General features: G+C 37.9%; 2 protein-coding genes across 2 annotated transcripts; both read right to left on the minus strand.

Moving 5' to 3' along the window:
* Positions 1-2452: 2452 nt before the first annotated feature.
* LOC139152611 (serum paraoxonase/arylesterase 2-like) lies at positions 2453-8590 on the minus strand. Its single transcript, XM_070725851.1, has 9 exons — positions 8334-8590; positions 7171-7241; positions 6719-6774; positions 5515-5698; positions 5001-5124; positions 4455-4655; positions 3793-3874; positions 3071-3205; positions 2453-2730 (listed from the first exon to the last, which is right to left on the minus strand). The coding sequence occupies exons 1-9, from the start codon at positions 8396-8398 to the stop codon at positions 2551-2553; spliced, it is 1098 nt and encodes a 365-aa protein (XP_070581952.1). The 5' UTR covers positions 8399-8590; the 3' UTR covers positions 2453-2550.
* A 1956-nt stretch (positions 8591-10546) lies between these two features.
* Positions 10547-19645, minus strand: LOC139152612 (serum paraoxonase/arylesterase 2-like). The gene is made up of 9 exons (XM_070725852.1): positions 19469-19645; positions 18374-18444; positions 17239-17294; positions 16192-16348; positions 15735-15858; positions 13756-13953; positions 12625-12706; positions 12357-12491; positions 10547-11591 (listed from the first exon to the last, which is right to left on the minus strand). The coding sequence occupies exons 1-9, from the start codon at positions 19531-19533 to the stop codon at positions 11409-11411; spliced, it is 1071 nt and encodes a 356-aa protein (XP_070581953.1). The 5' UTR covers positions 19534-19645; the 3' UTR covers positions 10547-11408.
* Between the last annotated feature and the right edge of the window lie 520 nt (positions 19646-20165).

Here is a 20165-nt window from a genome sequence, read left to right on the forward strand (position 1 = left end):
GTACCCGTACCAGTCAGTTTATCTCGAAGAATTATACACGTTCCAGACGTCAAATATGCCGAATTTACCATCTCAGTAAGCGGATTAGTGAAAACATGAAGTGAGTACACTGTAAGCTGTAGTGTCGTAACTCGTTCGTGATTTTGTTGCTGTACGAATAAAAGTACATTTCAAAGGTATTTCCGTCGTCTGCTCGTATATTTTCCTTCCTGGCTTGCCTAAATAGAACTAAACTTCCTTTAACAACCGAAGCGAAAGTTTGACTTTCCCTAGATGGTACATTGTATCTGAAACCCGCACCGCATCGGTGCCACCAGACACGATCATGACCTGTGAACTGACAGGTACAAATCGGAATATCATGTGCACCTTCAACCTTGTCTGTCGCGAGTATTTTCAGTGCGGTTGGATTTTCGTGGCTCATTTACGACTGTAAACGATGTAATTCACCGCCCAGATACTTTAAGCTCATCAACAGGAAACTTGTCGTAAAGCGATTCTATCATGATGCTCTGTCAACCGATATCTTTACGTGTAATGATACTTCCATGGTGTAATCTTCAGCAGCGTAGACGACACGAAAACACTGCACCGTGCACCGCCACGGGACCGGCCGTGAATTGACAGGTGTCGGCAAATTATACAAATTTTCAATACGTTTGTTTGTATGTTTTTGGTACAACTGTACTTGTGCCTAAGGGCAATGCCCATGAAGTGACTGCAAACAACAGAATTTTGACCATAATCATAATAACGTGTCGGATTGTCATTTGTCTTATTCGCTCAGCAACGAAGGTCATGCATACAGCGAAGGTCACGCGTCCGCGTCGCTGCAAGTAGTTCGGTTACAGTGAAAATATAATTCGTATTTTCACTAGTTAAAATATGGGCTCATATCAGTACCGTCTGAACAATAGAAGAATGGCAATACAGGCATAGCATGTATGATAATATACAGTATTCTCTTTGCTACACAAAATCTGCCAATGAATGGAATGAATAGAGTGGCCAAACAAACTTTCTGTAAAGCAGCATGGCTGTTGGTACTGAAACTTTTGCATATAGTATCATACCATGTCCTGGCAATGTATCAGTTTTAGAAGTTACAATCCATCACCTCCGGTTTTTTTTCCTTCGGCGTCATGCCATCGAGGTGAGTATTTGATACACAGACCGCCACCTCACATACATGGTAGCCATAGTGTCAACCATCAGATGCGATATCCAGGGTAAGGTTTGGATTCAGGTGTAGTTTCAGATTTGAATTATAGCTTCAGTCCGATAGTCTCACTCATTCCCAGCAGCAGTCTCGGGAGCAGTCTTGCTAATGTTTGATTAATTGTACTTGCTCTACCACACTTCCCGATGTGTGTTTTTATGCAATGAAGTTTTAATTAGTAGTCTTATTCACGATTTCACGAAACTTCGAAAAATAGATGCATTACTTTTAGGGTTGAAAAAGTGACGATATTTTATTTAAATCCAAATTTCTGTTTTAGAGCCGAAATTCCATTCTGTTCCGCTCTAAAATCTAGTGGGCGAAACAACAGACTCTAATAAAGAGAAACTAATAACTTGTTAACCCTGCAAATCTACGAGTCGAATAATAGTTTTATGGCGGTCTGCACGCTTCTTTATACAACGAGTATCGTGAACTCTTTCCGAGCAATGCAGTTGGCCATAATTGCAGACATGATTCAAGTCTCATCTGGGCTTACACTAATTTGGGGAACGGAATGAGCGGAACGGAACGGAATAGCCACACCAGATAAAATTCGTTTCTCTTCATTTCTTTTTTTTGCCCACTCGAAAAATAGGTATTTCTCGTGCTATCGGCCTCCAAACTTTATTGTCCTGATATTGATCGGCATCCATATCTTTCCGATGGTTATTAGCAGAAGGGGGACAGCCATGCAAAAACTGTCCCGTAGCTAGCATTATCGATTGCCTTGGAATATATTTTTGTACAAAAGCCAGGGAGAAAATACATGAGTAGATTTTGTTGTTTGAAAATTGAAATTGATGAATTATTAATTCTTAAATTAAATGGTGTCATATTTAAGCAATAAAGCACACCTAACAATGGTATACCACGAGATTTTGACCAGTTCACGACATATATGCACGAGCGATAGCGAGTGCATATATGGAGTGAACTGGTCAAAATCGAGTGGTATACCATCGCTGGGTGTGATTTATTGCTATTATATCATAACAGTATATTGAAATTCTGGCGTGGAACGTCAAAAACGCACTTTTGCTCAAGCTGAGAGCTCGCGCGTATGCCAGCCGTGGTATATCGCCAATATACCACGGTTCTTTTCGCGTCTCGACCAATCAGATCGCTGTATTTGCGCCATCAATATACTGGTATGATATAATTCACAATATTGTGACATATTTACGATTATTTATTTTTCCACATGAAGTTGAATATACGGTTACCAAATCCTGAAATTTTTAACTCAGAGTCTGTATCTTTATTTAAACTTTGAAAAAATAAAAAAATTAATTACATGAACCTTTGGGATCAAAAATACCCATTCTAACTTAATAAAGTGTATTGATATCACAGTACACGGTGGTATGTATCACACTACCAACGAGAAGTTTGTTTTTGTAAACGCTGGCTACACTGGAACCGCTGATAAGAGCGCCATCATCGACAAACACCTCTTGAATTTCATACTGGTCATAAGAGTCTTTGCGATTGAATTTTACTCGTAAAACCTACAGATATGAGAGAGAGAGAGAATTGATTGATTGATTGTGTAAGGATCGCTGTATCGTTATTATCACGATTTGTTTGTCGGTTGGCTATTGCGACCTTCGATGGCAAGACGGTATTGCTGTTTAAGAGTTACACTGAGCATGCGTTGTATTGCTTTCTTCACATGTACAATAACAAGAATGCTGATAATGGTAGAAGAACAATAAAAGGCAAAGATACGAAAAAGATTATCCATCTGATAGAGAGTGTACCGACAACGAATCTACCGCTGACAGTACAACAGTTCTTTCATCTGTTGACATACAATGACGTCACGATAACAGAAACTATGTCCCCTACCTGAGACGGAGATCGCTTCGTTACATTTGCAAAGTGCGATGTCATTAGATACAGCTGAGGATGACATCCAAGCCAAAGGTCGCCATTATCTGGATCAATTTCAATGTTATCAACTCCAGTGTAAACCGGTATTACCTAGGGAGATAGCCATCGCGATTTTACGTTTCATCTTGTATCTGACACACTCGTCCAAGCTTTGTGAAATAAGGCGTTTAAATATCTTGGTATACACTGAAGTAATTGTATGGTCGGGGAAAAAGTTCTGTTTCTGCAGTTCTGAATACTGCAGATGATATCCTGTACATTTGACGGATTGCAAGACAGGACTCCTTATCTTTAAGTCTGGTGCAAGGCCTTTATTTATCACTCTGCAATTAAGTTTTAAAAATAATTCATCCTGGTTGCCAATTTATTTTTCCCGCATGCACACTTTATTCTGGTATACCGGGAATATAGCTGTAGCATAATCAGTCAAGAATGATCAAAAACACATTCAGTGTAACCTTAATTCCTTTGCTATCTCGGACTTGACGCGAGAACAAACTGATGACAATATTCTGCAAGTGCCATTCTAAACTAGACAAGAATAGGCTGCGCTAATATCAATGTTAACTTAACATTATGTCCCTCCGTTTACAACCAAACTCAAGTCTAAATCAGAACACCCTTCAGTACACATAATAACATTGCATGGCATAACAGACACAAATTCTTACACGAACCTTTAGTTCTTTTATTGAATTGTCGGAACTAATCGAATATATGGTGACAGATCCAAGTCTTATCGAGGCGACGTACAGAAACCTGCGAATGGATACATAGCAGCAATGTCAGAGAAATAAAGTTTTACAGTGTGCAAGAGTTTATTCAGACAAATGTTTTCGAAATTTAACATTTTATGACTTTTATACTTGAACATACCTTAAAAAGTTATGACTGATCGAAACTTAAGTTTAGTTAATTAATGAAAATGGGAACTTTAAGAATTTCAATTATAGTAAAGAGATCTAGCTTTATGTTCTGTACGAACACAAACTTTGATCAGAACATTCAGAATATTGTATTTTAAAGTATAATTGGCGTCATACGTCACACATGACGTCACACATCATACAATCCGACGGCAAATGTTATATTTGATTGAATCACTTATTCAATATCTAAAGGAGGAAGAATCTTAGCTTAGGTTTGTGTAACACGTATGTTGTTTTCCATCTTGACTGAAAAAATGCTGTTCACAGAAGGGAACTGTGCCTCTCCGACAGCGACTGAAGTATTTTTTAATCTGCCCTGCTTGTTGAATAACACGTGATCGAAATTATCATGATCTGTTCTGTGCTTTTTGAATGCATCTTTCCTCTTGAGTGTTTTAACAATGAAATACCTTCTATCAGGGGAGATATTGATTCCATTTGGTCCAAGTAGACCTGTTTGAACAAGCGTGTCCTTTTTACCGTCATAGAATCCAATACTACCCCATGGTAGTAGTAGATATTTCTCTGCCGATTGGCCGTACCATGTCTTGCTGTAACGGTCGTTTGTGAAATAGAAAGATTCCCGACCGACGGCTACCACATCGTTCACGCTGTGTACAGAAAAATAAATTGAAGACGAACCCTGGACATGATAGAAGTATACAGTCTACTAGTTGTTGACTCATAATAAATGGACGTCACAGCAGACGGAAGTATGAAGCCAGTCAGGCACACAGATAGATAGGTAGTGGATCATTGGAAAGTTGGAGAAATAGTGAAACTCAGAGCAGGGAAAATTATGGCATTTAGCTCAAAAATGAAACTATGGATTTTCACTAGCAGCTACATGCATATCTGCGTGCTTGTGCAAACCGGGCGTTTATCTCAGATTATAGTATGACGCAAGTCATGAAACGTGAGCAGAGGATGGTATAACAGGAAAGCACAGTACGTACCTGTACATTGTTTTAACATTGACTGTTTTACTATGCTTCAGACGGAGGCTCTTCGGGTCAAAGTTGAAAATTTCGATTCGTTCCTCTTTTGGATTGTGATTTACTACGAACAGCAGCACTTCTCCTGAAACAATAGACATGTTGAAATGTATCAGCCCAAAAAATAGTTGAAAGCTTGTAAGTTTATAAACCTAATCTAATACAATAAATATGATCGACGTACTCTGTTGTCGACAATTTTTTTATGAGAAAAAAACCATAAATACCCTATATTTGCATAAGTGAGATATTTCAAAACTTTGATCAACTACTTATTTGAGTTGAAACTAAAAGTAAATGTATAGTCACAATAAACAAATTCAAATTTTGCTTTTTTTGAATGTTGTGAATTTCTCGAACCTGTCAACTGTAAGGTAATGTCACGATCTATTAAGATTACTTCTAAATTGTGGATAAACCAGATTAAAAATAATCTTGACTTTTGTGTTAAAATACAGAAAATCTGTAAAGATACCTGTAATGGAATCTTGCCAAAGACTTATTCCATGTGGATAAAAATTGTCGACATCAAAGTCACCGTCAAAGGGAAGTTCGGTTGCATTCTGGGAAGGGTTGTTGAAATCATACAAATATATGCGGCCTCTGGTGTTGTGTGGCTTGCGAGATTTATCGAGATTGTAACGAGTCAGTCTGATACCCTGAAGGTAAAAAAAATGCAACTGAATAGGTTGACAGTAGACAAGTCGTGTGGATCAGTCGTAAATTTAAATGTATTCCCATTATTTCTGTACCCAGTGTGCACCATTTGCAGTGCATAGCGTCTTCGTTTACTCATTGAAATTATGACGAAATGTCAGCTGTTTAACTTTTCAACACAACCTGTAACATATTACATGTATATCAAATGATATTGTTAACAACAAAAACCCAGTCCGGAGTATAACTTCTTTATCAACGATAATGCCGAAAAAAATATACATATATACATATATTTGGAAAGTTAATAATTCAAAATGCTTTAGGGGCAGGAGCAAGATATAGAAATGATATTCTCGAGGTAAAATGATGAAAACAAATTACCAAAAAATACACCTATTGTCCATTTAAATTTTTAGTACAATGGCGTTGTTTTTATCGAAGCATTGTTTTTAAGGAGCTGTTCTGACTGTAATGTCTTCGCTATGTGATTGGTGCCGGACTTTGTGAGTTCGAATCCGATCGAGAATTTACTGAATTTACTGTTAATTTTGTATGATACAGTAAAACGAAGGGGGGGGGGGAGAAGGAGAAAAGGGCGCGTATGTTATTCTTTCCGATAACCTTTCATGTTTGAGATCAGTAACTCTGTAAAATCATTCCAGAAAGATTTAAATTCGATGTAAAGTAAGTGCATGGTCCATATGAACTTTTGATGTCTTATTTATGTTCTGTTTGTAAAATACAGTCTTTTATATATACTGCCCTCAATGACGTCAAAATGAATCATATGCAACTTGTCACCACTGCCTCTACATATACAATCCGAAGTCATTGGTCGACAACTTATTGTTATTCATTTGTCAACAATGTGTGTATGTAGAGCTGATACTCTCCACTTCGTCGTGCTTACGTGAGGAAAAGTAGAACGTTTTGGAACAAAACCGCATAAATAAAATCATAAGTTACAGCTATTGCGGGCAAGGTCCAGTAATGACTGAAAATTGAATTTCAAAACATACTGACGAAATGAAGGCTAGTCCATTCGTTGTCACTGAAATGTCTTCGGAACCTTTTCCTGAAAAGTAACATTCAAATGTAAAGATTTCGGTCAGGTAAATGATATGTGATAATTGAATAAGACAATGCAAAATATTATTTGTTGTACAACAAATGCAGTGCAGAAACCAGGCAACGCTAACTTCAACATTACACTTGCTTGAGAAAAAAAAAACAAAAAAACGGTTGAACGTTTCCTTTTTTGAAGTCACGTAACACACACGCCTTTTTTCACTAATATTTTTAGAATATTTTTAGAATGGAAAGCCTGACGCATTCTTTTTTGAACAATCACCATCGTAAACTTGAAGTGGTTTTTCGTCGGGACTTCGTCACATTTCAATAAATTACTTTTCGAGTGCAATGAAATAATATTTGATCGAGGGTGTTTCCTAAAGTTGGTCTGGCAACATACCTGGTGTTTGCAGCAGACGACACGGGCCAGGGTAGTGCTTGTACACTGTGTTTTGATAACCAAGGGAGTGTCTTTGTAAAAAAAAATAACCAGGAATAAATAAATTAAACGATATTACGTTTACGATAAGGAATGGCCGATTTTACATTTATAAGAATCAATATAAGTGGTACTTAATCAATGATTTGACACGGCAAATGATAACGGTAACATTGGCACTTCTTGTGAAATAAATGAGGTGAATATGTAGTGCAAGTGCACTGAGTTGAATCATATACCACTGAAACAATAACGGAGAATTTGAGCACCATTAGAGCTGATCGTGATTAATAAAATTCAAGGACGTTTATTTGTTGTTTCATATATTGTAGTAACACGATTGGAACTAATTTGGGATAATTGGATTTTCATATTTTCCAAATTTCTCAAAAATGCTAGGCGCCATATAGCTGAATGTTGCAATATTTCAAATTACTCATAAAAACAAGTGTGTAACTTATAAAGAAAAGTAGATGAGGTAACATTTGCAGATGGAATTGACATAACTTCAACATCCAATTATCCCAAATTAGTTCCAATCGTGTTTAGTGTTATTTATGCTTCTTTGTAAACACTGTTGACATTATGCTTGTACCCATACTACCTAACAACAACAACAATATCCTTCCATTTTAGTCACCTCGAGTTACACACTGTAGATAACAGAGATAATGCCAGTACCCCGTTTTCGTGAGAGAGAGAGAGAGAGAGAGAGAGAGAGAGAGAGAGAGAGAGAGAATGCATTAATATGCCACATGACCCTAGCACAGGAAGAAAATATTTAAATATGGAGGTGTGGTACGGTCAATGCTGATGTGAATGAAATAACACAAAATAACCCAGCCACGAGTTATTATTCGATTATTTGTCGAGTATAATCCGGTACGCTGTGATTTTTCTATGTGACCTTGGCCAGTGCTTACACGGACCAAGCTTGGTCAACACTTCAAGCTTGGTCTAGCTACCGTCAGACCAAGACACCATTCGGTAGTAAAGAAGACTACGTCATGGTATACAGTGAGCCCAAACCCTTGGGGACCAAAGCTTCGTCAATAGTGGGACCATGGATATACTTGCCCTGGGACCCTATATAGTTGCCAAAAGACCTTTGTGGTGAGACTCACAGTATACGGAAGACGTGAGTTCCTACAGCTGCTAGGACAATCATTCCTACAATCTTGTTCAACATGTTGTCGTCTACAATTTACTGGAGCTAGTTTCAGTCGTTCTATACGCGTCGGACGGAACAGGTTTTTATGTCCACATTTTTACTGCAGTTCTCACGTCGCGTTAACTTCGACCTTTGACTCCATGACCTTGGTGACATGTGACATCGTTATGTGCAGGAAAAGAAACGTAGTTCAGTGGCACATTCGAAAACTAACTATCAGAATAAAAACCTTGGACATAATCCGTGCAATTTTATGATGGCATGAACTTCAAATATGATCTTGATACTATATTAAATCTGATAACGTGAATCGTGTTTGTGTGTGTTTGTGCATGTGTGTACGAGTCAAAACTATCGTACCTCACAAAGATACTTGGACTCACAGTGACCCCTGATTTTCGATAGGTCGATATGATACTGACACTGTAATCAGGTGCAGCCAACTGGTAAATTTCATCAATTTCGCAAAGTCATCCCAAAACATGTTTTGAAGGCTGATATACTGATTTTACTTATTTTTGACCTTGACCTAAAATTTGGAGCGGAAAGTAGAGCTGTTCGTAACTGCCCTCCCACTGGCATACACGGAAAATGTGCCCTCCCACTGAATTTTGATGCCCACTGCCCTCCAGTACCTATGGTCTGTCCGCTCCCCTCTCCCCACAACAATGCAAGCTCCCCACTGCCCTCTCCCCACTACTGAAATTCGCCATTGCCCACTAGATGCCCACTATAGGCAACCCAGATCAACACAAAACAGTGCGAGCAGCTAGCAGTATACCTTGAAACATTGCTCCCCACAAAGTAAGGCGCTCTATCGCCCCTCAAGTTCTATCAACCACGGCTTTCCCCTCCCTCTACGTATTTTCAGGTACCCACTGTCAAAAATTTTCTACCCGCCCACTGAAAATAATGAAATTTCTTCCCCGCCCGCTGATTAGTTTTAAAATTTGCCCGCCCGCTGAAAAACTGCGCACGAACACCTATTTGCACGAACAGCTCAATTGGCGGCACCTGTGTAATGATATAATTTTGTGAATTTTGTTCATAGATGTTCGTCTAGATTGTTAACATATGTCTGCATTTAAAGTATTTTTATCGCTGACACCTAAAATAGGGGAGCCCAAAAGGTCACTTCATGCATAGAACTTAAAACGTTTAAACAGTGAGGAAAAGTCACACGTTCGCTTGAATATGTGTTATACAAAGTTTTGTTTTGTACGTTGCTTAGCCAAGGTCAGCATTCGATTACGTTCGTTCCGACTTGTATCAACGAATCAGAGATTTATAATTGCTATAGATGTCTTACAGTGAATTTCATTTAAATTTGCATAGTCTGGTTGAGTATGGCAGTGTTAATCTAATTTGTTGTCCTGCTAGTGATGTAGTAGATTTCGATGTCCATCTGTTCCGCCACGTTTTGCTCAGCTCGTGTTAAACACTAGGAAAGTTCACTTCGTGAGAATGTCCAAATCTTGAATTTATGATGTTTAGTGTCCTGTGTAACAGTACACCTCCATTTTGTATAATGGGTCAGTATTAAAACTGAACACTGTGTGTGTCAACACAGATTCGTAGGGAACGGCAACGATGATTGTTTAAAGAAAATTACTCAATTATTTGTACAGCATCTTAATCCACTCGAAAGGTGTCATCAGAGACGCTGAGGAAAATAAATACAGAACTATAGAAGGACAATTTTGTGAAAAAAATATTAAAAGCGGCGAGACGATACATCGATCAAACGAGAAAAGGGTAATGATAATACAAAAAATGTTAAAAGGTGAGGGGAAGGGAGTATGAAGGCTGTCAATTGAAGCGGATTTTATTACAGCGATGTGTTTTAAGATGCGATAAAAAATGGTAAATTATTCCGTATAAAGGGAGCGGCGATATAGAAGGCATGGTTCCTATATTTCTTTGTATGTGATGTGTTATGACAGATTTTCTTAATCTGTGGACACGGAGAGCCTTGAAAACCATAGAAAATATTGATCGACATCAATATCCTGATAACAATCATATCAAGATGAAAATGTCCTTGGGCATCTGACTGGCTGGGGTATTCAAGGCAGTGATCAGTGTCAAGAAAGCCATATGCATTGCACTATTTTCATATTGTAGGACGTAGACATTTAAACAGATGTTACTCATAAAACCGTGATATAAACCTGAAAAGCTTTTTATTAATTACAGACATTCATACGCGCACTGTTTTACAAATATTGACATTTTCTTTGAAAGATTGAGAAGTATAGGCCAATGGCATATGTTCGTACATAGCAAAACGTCGTATTCCATAACTATAGACGTTAACGTACAACCCAATTGATAAACTCAATTGCATTTTACTTACAGTTGTTCCCACTATTCGATGAATACACATGCCGTTTAAACTTTTAAAAAAGTTGACATATTCCATTTACTTTCCTTTATTGTCTCTTGTATTACGTGCACTACTTTATCTTAATTCCCCAATTTACATAATATTCATACAGTGATATAGTTTATGTAGATCTGCCTTGCATGTGACGCGAGATAAATCGAGGTGAACAGCTTCATAGTGCTATGTCCTCATGCAAAGCCGCAGAAATCGCCTAAGGTATGTCCAGGTAAAGGCGCAGGATATAAAATGTAAAAGATATAAAAATACCAGAGCAAACGTTTGAGGCATTTAGTGGTGAGTTTTAGGTATGATAGCTACAAAGACAACAGTTAACGCTGCGTTAAAATTTGAAAATCAAGAAGTTGTGAACCGTGTCTAATTGGTGTACACATAACATATAACATATAACATAGCCAACAAGAAAAGTTTTCATGAGTTTTTCAGTTAGGAATTTGTTAACATCGACCACCAAATGCTCCGTTAGTTAGGTCAAATATCCGTTTTCGTATTCAATATCGGAGCACTTCCAGTGACTACACGATGATTACTGAATAACTGGCTAGCTGACTGACTGACTGAATTGATGGATTGGTGTGTGGATAAAAACGAATAAGGAACGAATCAATAGATAAAAAGCGCATCTCATAATTCGTAGGCAATTTCACAGTACAGAGTTGTATGTAACACACTACCAATTAGGAGTTTGTTTTTGTAGAATTTGGCCACGCTTGAACCACTGATGATAGCGCCATCATCGACGAATACTTCCTGTATTTCATAGTCACCGTGAGAGTGGTCGTCAGATTTGAATCGGATACGCAGAACCTGTGAGGAACGAACAGGAAGTAGATTGTAAATCATTGATCATTGGTGATATAATTGTAAATGAAACGATTCCCGATGTCGTGATTTTTATCAGATTTTGCGCGATTGGAGTAAAACATTAGACAGTAACAAAGATAGAATTGGCTCATTTCTCTATGACTGCAGAAAATCTTTTACTGTGCTTTGACGAACGATTTCGTAATTTGTTATTCGTGAAAGTGAATAAGAAATGACGCCTCATGTGAGTGTTTGCACAGGACGACAAGGGTTTGTATCACAGTGAACACAAAACGAATTGTCCTTGACATATAATATGAATGCTTGTTATTGGAACAGAAAAAAATCACTTTAACATACACAACCTTTAATCAATCTTTAAATCAAAATTGCAGGATAACACTTATTCGAACTAACTCTTTAGTTTCAAACTGTGAATATTCAGTTAGACTACAATATTTACTGTTTCGTAGTATCTGTTTTTTTTTAATTAGAATTTTGTGTATTCAATGTTTAAATTTAACTTTTCGTGAAAACTTAAAGATATTGCAACGACAATGCGCGTTGGTTTTACAAAGAAAAGTCTACAATTGGCCATTAGTGATTATTTATTAGAACAAAATATAAAAGGTCGCCATGAAAAAGTAATAATTTGTTACGATCAACGTATTCTAATATGATGAAGGGTTATTGGTATGACCATATGAAGAACTCTGCTCAATTGTAAAACGTTTCGGCAATTGATAACCCTAGCCTATTCATACGTACCTGGGATGGTGTTGACGGGTATTTGTTGTGTAAGTAACCAACTAATTGATGTTGAACTGGATGGCAACCAAGCCATAGATCCCCTGTATCTGTATCTACTTCCAAATTATCAACGCCAGTATGAACAGGTATAACCTAGAATTATAAGTACGAAACAAGTAAATTACATCAATAAATAAAACAAATCAGTTGAGCTGTAATGTAGATTATTTGTATTCCGTGAGTTTTTCATGTGTAGTTGCCATACGACCTGAAAGTTCACACTTACCTGTAACTTGTCTATGGAATAGTCTTCTTGAACCGCAAAAACTATGACACTCTCTTCTCCGTAGGAAGTGACATACAAATACCTAGCGATTAAAGATATGAAGTCACTACGCATCGAGGTAGCTTTCGTTAGAAAATTATCGTGTGATTGCGTATGCAAGTTTAGAAAAGAAAGATAATTTGCTTTGTTTACAGTTAGGAAATACCTTTACATTTACAGTCACTGTGGTAGAGTTTTCATGAAAGATCCCATTCAAATTTACGCTTTAGAGATTTGTTAGTGCGCCATTGAGTGTTTGCTGTTTCGAACAAAAATAAACATTTCTTTGAAGTCTCTCAGCTGTACCTTAAACCTGATCTAATGCACTTCTTATCAACAGCTATATCGTGCAATATTGGAAATTATATCATACCAGTATATTGATCGTGCAAATGCAGCGATCTGATTGGTCGAGACGCGAAAAGAACTGTGGTATATTGGCTCTCAGCTTGAGCAAAATTCCATTTTTGACATTCCATGACAGAATTTCAATATACTGTTATGATATAATAGCAATAAATCACACCCAGCGACGGTATACCACGAGATTTTGACCAGTTCACTTCATGTATGCAATCGCCATCGCTCGTGCATATATGGCATGAAGTGGTCAAAATCTCGTGGTATACCGTCGCTGGGCGTGCTTTATTGCTTAATTGACTCGTAGGCTGCACGCGACAACGTATTAGGTTTGAGTTGAGTTATACACATGTTGAGTTACATGTGACCTTACTTAACCCTTTGAGTGCCCAAGTCATTTTTTGTCGCCTTTATAATAAAAAATATACCTTAGTTTTTTCAGATTTTTTGCCAAAATGTTGATAAAAAACTGTGGCAAATGAAATTTTGTGTTCATTTGGTTTAAAATTATCAGGAAAATTAAGGAAAAGTTCATAAAAATTGGTAAAATGTTGCGCTAAAATTTCGGTGGGAAAAAATACAGCACCCAAAGGGTTAAACGCGATATACGATACGTAAACATCTTGTGAAAATTGATTGACAGTGCCATACTTGAAGATAAATTACTATTTTCATGAAACGAGGTGACATACACGAATTATTCTGCAGCATGTACTTTCTCGACTGGCTCACCTCTTATCTGGAGATACGTTGATTCCACTCGCAAGAGAAATGCCCGACCAAAGAAACCTGCCCATCGTCCCATCAAAGAACCCTACTCCTCCTGACGGCAGTCTGAACTGGAACTCAACTTGGCGAAGTTGATTGGAAAAATAGAAATCGTTTGTGAAGTAAAAGGAATCTGGTCCAACGGCAAATATATCGTTTACACTGTGGACGAAATAAAAGTGCGAACTTTGTGAAGTTTGCTGGACCACTACAATGTATCGTGTATTCTTTTCTCTTGAATAATTTGACTATACACAATGCATGATACTGTTTCATACATATACTGGATAAGGGACATGTAATGCCAGTTACAATTCTGGCAACAATGCGTATTAATTGAATCATGTGGTGAGTTATCTACAGGTGCATTTCGGTAAGATTTATAGCACTGCAACAGTGAGTAATGAAGTTTTTAGGAATGAAGTAGGTATTTTTGTCAGCAGAGGATGGAGATTAAATCAAAAGAAGATTGTCTGCACCAAATAACGTCGACGCATGATGTGATAGTAGATGTCAAATTGAATCTCAATACACTGTAGGGCAAAGGTGACAATGATGGAGGGGCCAGTGGTTGGGGTACCGGACTCACTATCGGAGGATAACACGATTGGAACTAATTTGGGATAATTGGATGGTGAAGTGAGGCCGTTTTAATCTGTAAATATAGGCTCATCTGCTTTTCTTTTCACGTTACACACTTGTTTTTATGAATAATTTTTAATATCGCAACATTCAGCTATATAACACCTAACATTTTTGAGAAATTTGAAAAATATGAAAATCAAATTATCCCAAATTAGTTCCAATCGTGTTGGATGGTGAGTTCCAGACCCTGTAGGTCCATGCAGAGTAACGGACTCACTTTCAGAGGGTGGTGAGTTCGAGAATCAAGCACGGTGTTGTGCCCCTGAGCAAGGCACTTTACCCCTCATTGTTCTATTGGGCAGTGGGATATGTTCGCCTGTTGGATGAGTAATGAAAAAACCCCAAACAAAACCGTGTTTTTGTGTGCCTCAGAATACAGCTGACTTCTCTAGTAATGCGACCACAGTAATATTCAAAGGGGGTGACGTTTTCGCTGATTGAATGCTAACCTAGTAAGCGTTGTGAACAAAAGAAATGAAATCGTTGATAAGCCCTTATTTGCTGACATGTTGATAACTATTTACTGATATTATGGTTTACAATATTAGGTGTGGTCCATATAGTAAATGGCTTTTCACCGTCGGAGTAGTGAGCAAAACGTTTGAGCTACACCATAACAACGTCTTAATAATTAAACACACGAGAAACCTTTTTGATCTAACAGCTTGGTGATAAAATGTGTTTTCGTGTTAGCCCTCAATAGATATTTTATTTCTCCGCATATTTACAATTAATTACAATTAATTGTAATTACAATTTAATATAAGGTAGTGGGGGCTTATTTTGAAGCTTATAGAATAACTAAAGTTTTCACAGGCTTAGTTTTGTGAAAATCGGGAATTATCTTTTCCATGATACATATAACTTATGGCGGCCATTTTGAAATATCAGTAAATCTTGGATATGCAGGGTGACCCAAATGATAATTTAGAATGAAATGGAGCCACGCTGTCTTGCATAAATACTATCAACAATCAAGCAATATTTTCCATCCTATACGATTATCCGAAACAACTTTTTTGGGATTTCTGATGATATAAATGTAAACGGTGATGTTAAGTCGAAAACTGAAACTCTACCTTCCATTTTCGATATTTCAAGGTAAATTCATGTCTCTCTTTTTCTTTGCCTTTGCTTAAACATGTAAATTCACCCGAATTTAATTTTAATGTATTGCGCTGTGCCCAAAGCTCAGTAATATGTTGACTGCGAGGATTTAGCTGTGCAGTTCCCACAGTAGTCGATGTAGTTTTCCCCCACTCAAGTCCCTTTTCTTAAGGCTGTTCTGAAAATTTTACCTGAAAATTGTGCTGTCAGTAACCGACTTCACATGACGAACAGCATGACGTTCCGGAATGAAATTGAATATTTCGATGCGTTCTTCCTTAGGATGGTGGTTCACAATATGGATAAGGACTTGCCCTGCATCATAAAAGACACCTCACATTATTATCTTTGCTACAGGAGAGCGAAAAGTAAGCTGTGATCTCATCAACCCATAGTTGCTAGGAAACCGACAATCAGAAAACAGTTATACAATAGATGCAAGACCATTCTTCACAAAAACGAAAGAATAAGTTTAACATAGGTAAGATTGACCTTAAAGGTAAATTCGATATTTCTGCATGCAGGCTGACAGTTAATCGGAGTTTATGACATTGAACTCTGACGTCAGCATGCTATATATCATTAGGGTCTAATGACCCTATTCAATGGTATTGGTATTAAGTACACCGCGGTATGAAGTCGATATACCTGTGTTCGGATCTTCCCAGTGACTAATGCCATGTGGATGAAAATTATCTTGATCAAAATTTCCTTCTATGGTCACTTCAATTGCATTCTCAGAAGGGTTGTTAAAATCGAATGAGAAAATGCGTCCCTTTATTTCGTCGGGTTTCAAGGGATAGCCCTGCAAAAAACAGTATATAACCATTACAATAAATTGCTTTGTTTTGCTGTTTGCGGGGGATTGAACGAACAGATAAAATCCTTAGTAAGGCCGAAAAAAAAATAGTTTGTTTCTCATCCCCGCGCGCGTCAATGTAGACCCGCCGCGCCAACCTTTTTTTTGCATCTCAAGAGGGAACGAAAAAAAAATGAAAAAAAAAAAAAACAAAACTAAGAACAAATTAAACCGTTCAGATCATACCAAAGCAACACAAATATTTTATGATATACAAAACTGAACTAGACAGAACATTGAACATCACACAGTGCTGTAACATTCCATTCAGAACTGTACACTATGTCATTGAAAGCTATCAAAACTGCATTCTGCACTAATAGTCAAAAAGCAGCACTGTTGATATGCTAAAAATTTGCTGTGCATTTATCTCTGCATGCATTCCTATGTTCTCATGTTGTAAGCGCGTTGTTGTTGATGGTTGAATAAAAAAAAAAGTAGCAGCAAAAAAAAAAAAAAAAAAACGCGTCACCGCATCATTTTTGCAAGATGCCTAGGATGAGAAACAAACTATTTTTTTTTTGGCCTAAAGGATTCTTCTGCATGGATCACCATTTGTTGTGGTTTCCAACCACACAGACAAATAAACAGACGTGGAGACAGACAGATGTTCACATTCAGATCAACAATAATGAGCTGGCAAGCGATTAAGTCTAATATTTTCAAGTTTGTTTTGGGCACAATCATTTTCACATGTCTCCTACCCGACTTGTCATTAAGCCTATAAGTTTACGAGTATAATGATCAATAGTATCGTTGACACATGAGTTTGTATCTGGATGAATTCATATAAGTTTATCAAAAATAGCGTAGAGTATTATTTTATATTGCCTTACAGTTGACATGAACACCAGGCCTTTTGATGTCATGGTGATATCTTCCGAACCATTTACTGAAATGCAAACAACACTAGACAGTGTGTATAAATTTTCGCCATGGTCAAAGACAAATAAATAATCAGTATGAATCGTCGCATCTGCACATGCGTTTGTTTATGCATAGGGAACCCAGAAATCTGGTTGTTTGTGTTTCTATTGTTGTTTATGTTTATTAGTCGTGTTGTTGTTGGCCGATAAAATTCAACGAACATAACTGTTGTGTTGTTGTTGTTGTTGTTTCAAACGTAATGTAGATGTCATAAGAAACGCTACAAGGACACTATCATTATTTGACCTGATGCAACTCTTTATGAAGAGAGTGTACGTAGGCAGAGAGCTGTATCGGGTCAAATAATGCTAGTTTTTGTATTTATTTTTTCACATTAAAGGATTTCGCATTTACAGAATCAAATAGGGATAAAGACTCCTAGCAGGTTGTATTCTACCATAAGGTCCTACATAAAATAAAACAAATATTAAAGTTTACAACATGAAAATTAGTACAATAGTGTCTTTATAGCGTTTCTTATGACATCAACACATCGGTTATCTTCGTTGAATTTTATTGACCAACAACGACAAGAACAAAACAGCAACAACAACAACAACAACAACAACAACAACACGACTAATAAACATAAACAACAATAAAAACATCAGTGACAAGATTCCTAGATTACCTATGGTTTATGTCACATGTATGTCTAACAGATGTTGTGAGATCATCCGCTAATATTGAAAATAACGACATTGCTTCATTTCATAGTAAATACATTTTTCGGAAAAGATACTTTCGTCCCATCCATGGTCAGTTTTAGCGACTTGGCCTGCGGTATTGTAAACTTATAGGAAATTTACGGCCTCAGAAATCATGGAAGCAAAATATCGGTCGCTGCATTTGTTACTTCGAAAAAATCTCGAGAGACAACATTATGATGCGAATGAAGATTGCGTTCATGTTCCGACCTGCCCGCCACTTGCTGACCCGGGTCATATCTGTACGAACCAATCGCCCTGTAATGGTAGTAATTAATCAGCTTGCAGCAGCTTTTGTAAGCACTTCAGCGCAGTGTTTCCGTCAACGATACCTTACCCATTAACGGTAGCGGACGGCATAGTCCTGGCTGATGGTTGTAGAGCGTTTTGTGGTAGCCAAGGAGATATCTGTGATGTGACAGTATGTAACAGAGACGGAGAATTAAACATCGTATGTTACACTGGTGAATGGCGTGAACTGGACGCACTAGTAATATTGCAAAGGGGAAAGTCGCGAAAATATATTGTTCTGTTGGTTCGGGCATGGATGTAAAAATTTTTTTTAAATCCATGGTTCGGGTCGGGTCGTCCCATTTGGGGTCCAGACACTTCGCACCAAAACCAGATCGTCCCAAAACCATTTCGCACCAAAACCTCCTCGTCCCAAGTACTACCGCGTCCAACGCCACTTCGCCCCAAGTACCATCTCGTAAAACCACTTCGCTTAAAGTATAGTTCCGTCAACTCGTCCTAAAACATCGATGCCACGATGTGTCATAACGTTGTTTTTACCTGCAACTTGGCTACCACGAACCATTTATTCTTCCATGAAACCATACGGTATATTAGAAAAAAGAAAAACGCAAACTACTAAATGGTACATTTCAGGTGCCGTGCGCGGTATTGCACGATGCGATGTCATTTTCTCGAAATGTGTACAATATAAAGATTTCAGTCCTGGGATGATAGAAAGGTGATTAACACTTCACTGGCAGTGGTTGGTTATTTTCAGCTTTTAACGGTTAGTTAGCGATTAATTGGGAAGTGAAGTGGCATTGTTTTTGGGGCGCAATGGTTTTGGGCAACGTGATTTTTGGGGCGAAGAGGTTTGGTACGAGGTTGTTTTCGTGCGAAATGGTTTTGGTGCGAAGTGTCTGGGAACCGCCCATTTACCTAATGACCTAGATGCTTGAAGGAGAATGCTGGTTTCCGGTTGAATCAAACCCTTTGTATTTAACAGCGCAACTATTCAGATATAGTTTATGGAAATACGCTTTCTTATTGTCATGATCTTCCTACGAGCTTAACTAAACGTAGAAAATCAAACCGTGGCGCCAAACTTGTTTAAACGTTATACGGGATCTCACTTTTACTTGCAAAACCCCTGTTACAAATACACAAAGCACTGCTCAGAAATAATCCTTAAACTCACATCATTTTGGCTACTTGAGAGGCCGCCAACACAACCAATAAGACAAGGAGAGCCTTGAAAATCATTGCAGATAACGTTCAGGACACAATATCTCACAGGGTATACAGCAGACCCTGCAGACCTCGTAACATGAACACCGGAATGGCTGGTGATGTAGAGTTGTGACCCTGAATAATTTGCTGAACTGCCCGGTCATGTTGGTGGCGTGATATGAATATCTCGTTAATAACAATAGTGAGCTGTCACTGAGATACCCAAACAGAAGGTGGTAAGGGTCACGCGCAAAGCACCATCGGAGTTCCAACATGGGTAACTGTCCATTTGACTTCCGGCAAGCCTTGAGTAGACACGTTTGATGCATCTGGACGATCACTTTCTTTAAAGCATTTACGTAGGACATTTTTCGATTTTTTTTTGACACAGGATTTTAGTTACTACCACTTTCGTTCTCTGTGATTCTTTTGGCTCGCTTGATGTTTTTAACCGTCTATTCGTAATAATCGATGTACTGGCTGCGGGTCTATGCACACGCCAACGGCGCGTAAGTGCATGATGGCCGCCGAGCGTGAAAAGCCTTACCCTAGGCCAACATACCGTTGCAGCTTTTCGATTCGTCCTATATACTGCTCAGTTTTCTTCTCAAATATGTAGCATCATTTTAAAAATCCCATACCGAACCGCAAATAAACGAAAGCCA

The sequence above is a fragment of the Ptychodera flava genome, chromosome 16 (assembly GCF_041260155.1).
Source record: "Ptychodera flava strain L36383 chromosome 16, AS_Pfla_20210202, whole genome shotgun sequence".
Taxonomy (NCBI): Eukaryota; Metazoa; Hemichordata; class Enteropneusta; family Ptychoderidae; genus Ptychodera; species Ptychodera flava.

What these genes read in the sequence shown, in the direction of transcription:
- LOC139152611 (XM_070725851.1), bottom strand. Translation starts at nt 8,398, where the DNA reads ATGTTGAACAAGATTGTAGGAATGATTGTCCTAGCAGCTGTAGGAACT. An exon ending in AATATCTCCCCTGATAGAAG is followed by an intron (nt 3,875 to 4,454) that starts GTATTTCATTGT and finishes ATCCATTCGCAG; the next exon opens with GTTTCTGTACGTCGCCTCGA. An exon ending in CGAAGCGATCTCCGTCTCAG is followed by an intron (nt 2,731 to 3,070) that starts GTAGGGGACATA and finishes TCATATCTGTAG; the next exon opens with GTTTTACGAGTAAAATTCAA.
- LOC139152612 (XM_070725852.1), bottom strand. Translation starts at nt 19,533, where the DNA reads ATGATTTTCAAGGCTCTCCTTGTCTTATTGGTTGTGTTGGCGGCCTCT. An exon ending in GCCTGGTGTTCATGTCAACT is followed by an intron (nt 16,349 to 17,238) that starts GTAAGGCAATAT and finishes TGTTTTTTGCAG; the next exon opens with GGCTATCCCTTGAAACCCGA. An exon ending in ACCCGTCAACACCATCCCAG is followed by an intron (nt 11,592 to 12,356) that starts GTACGTATGAAT and finishes CGTTCCTCACAG; the next exon opens with GTTCTGCGTATCCGATTCAA.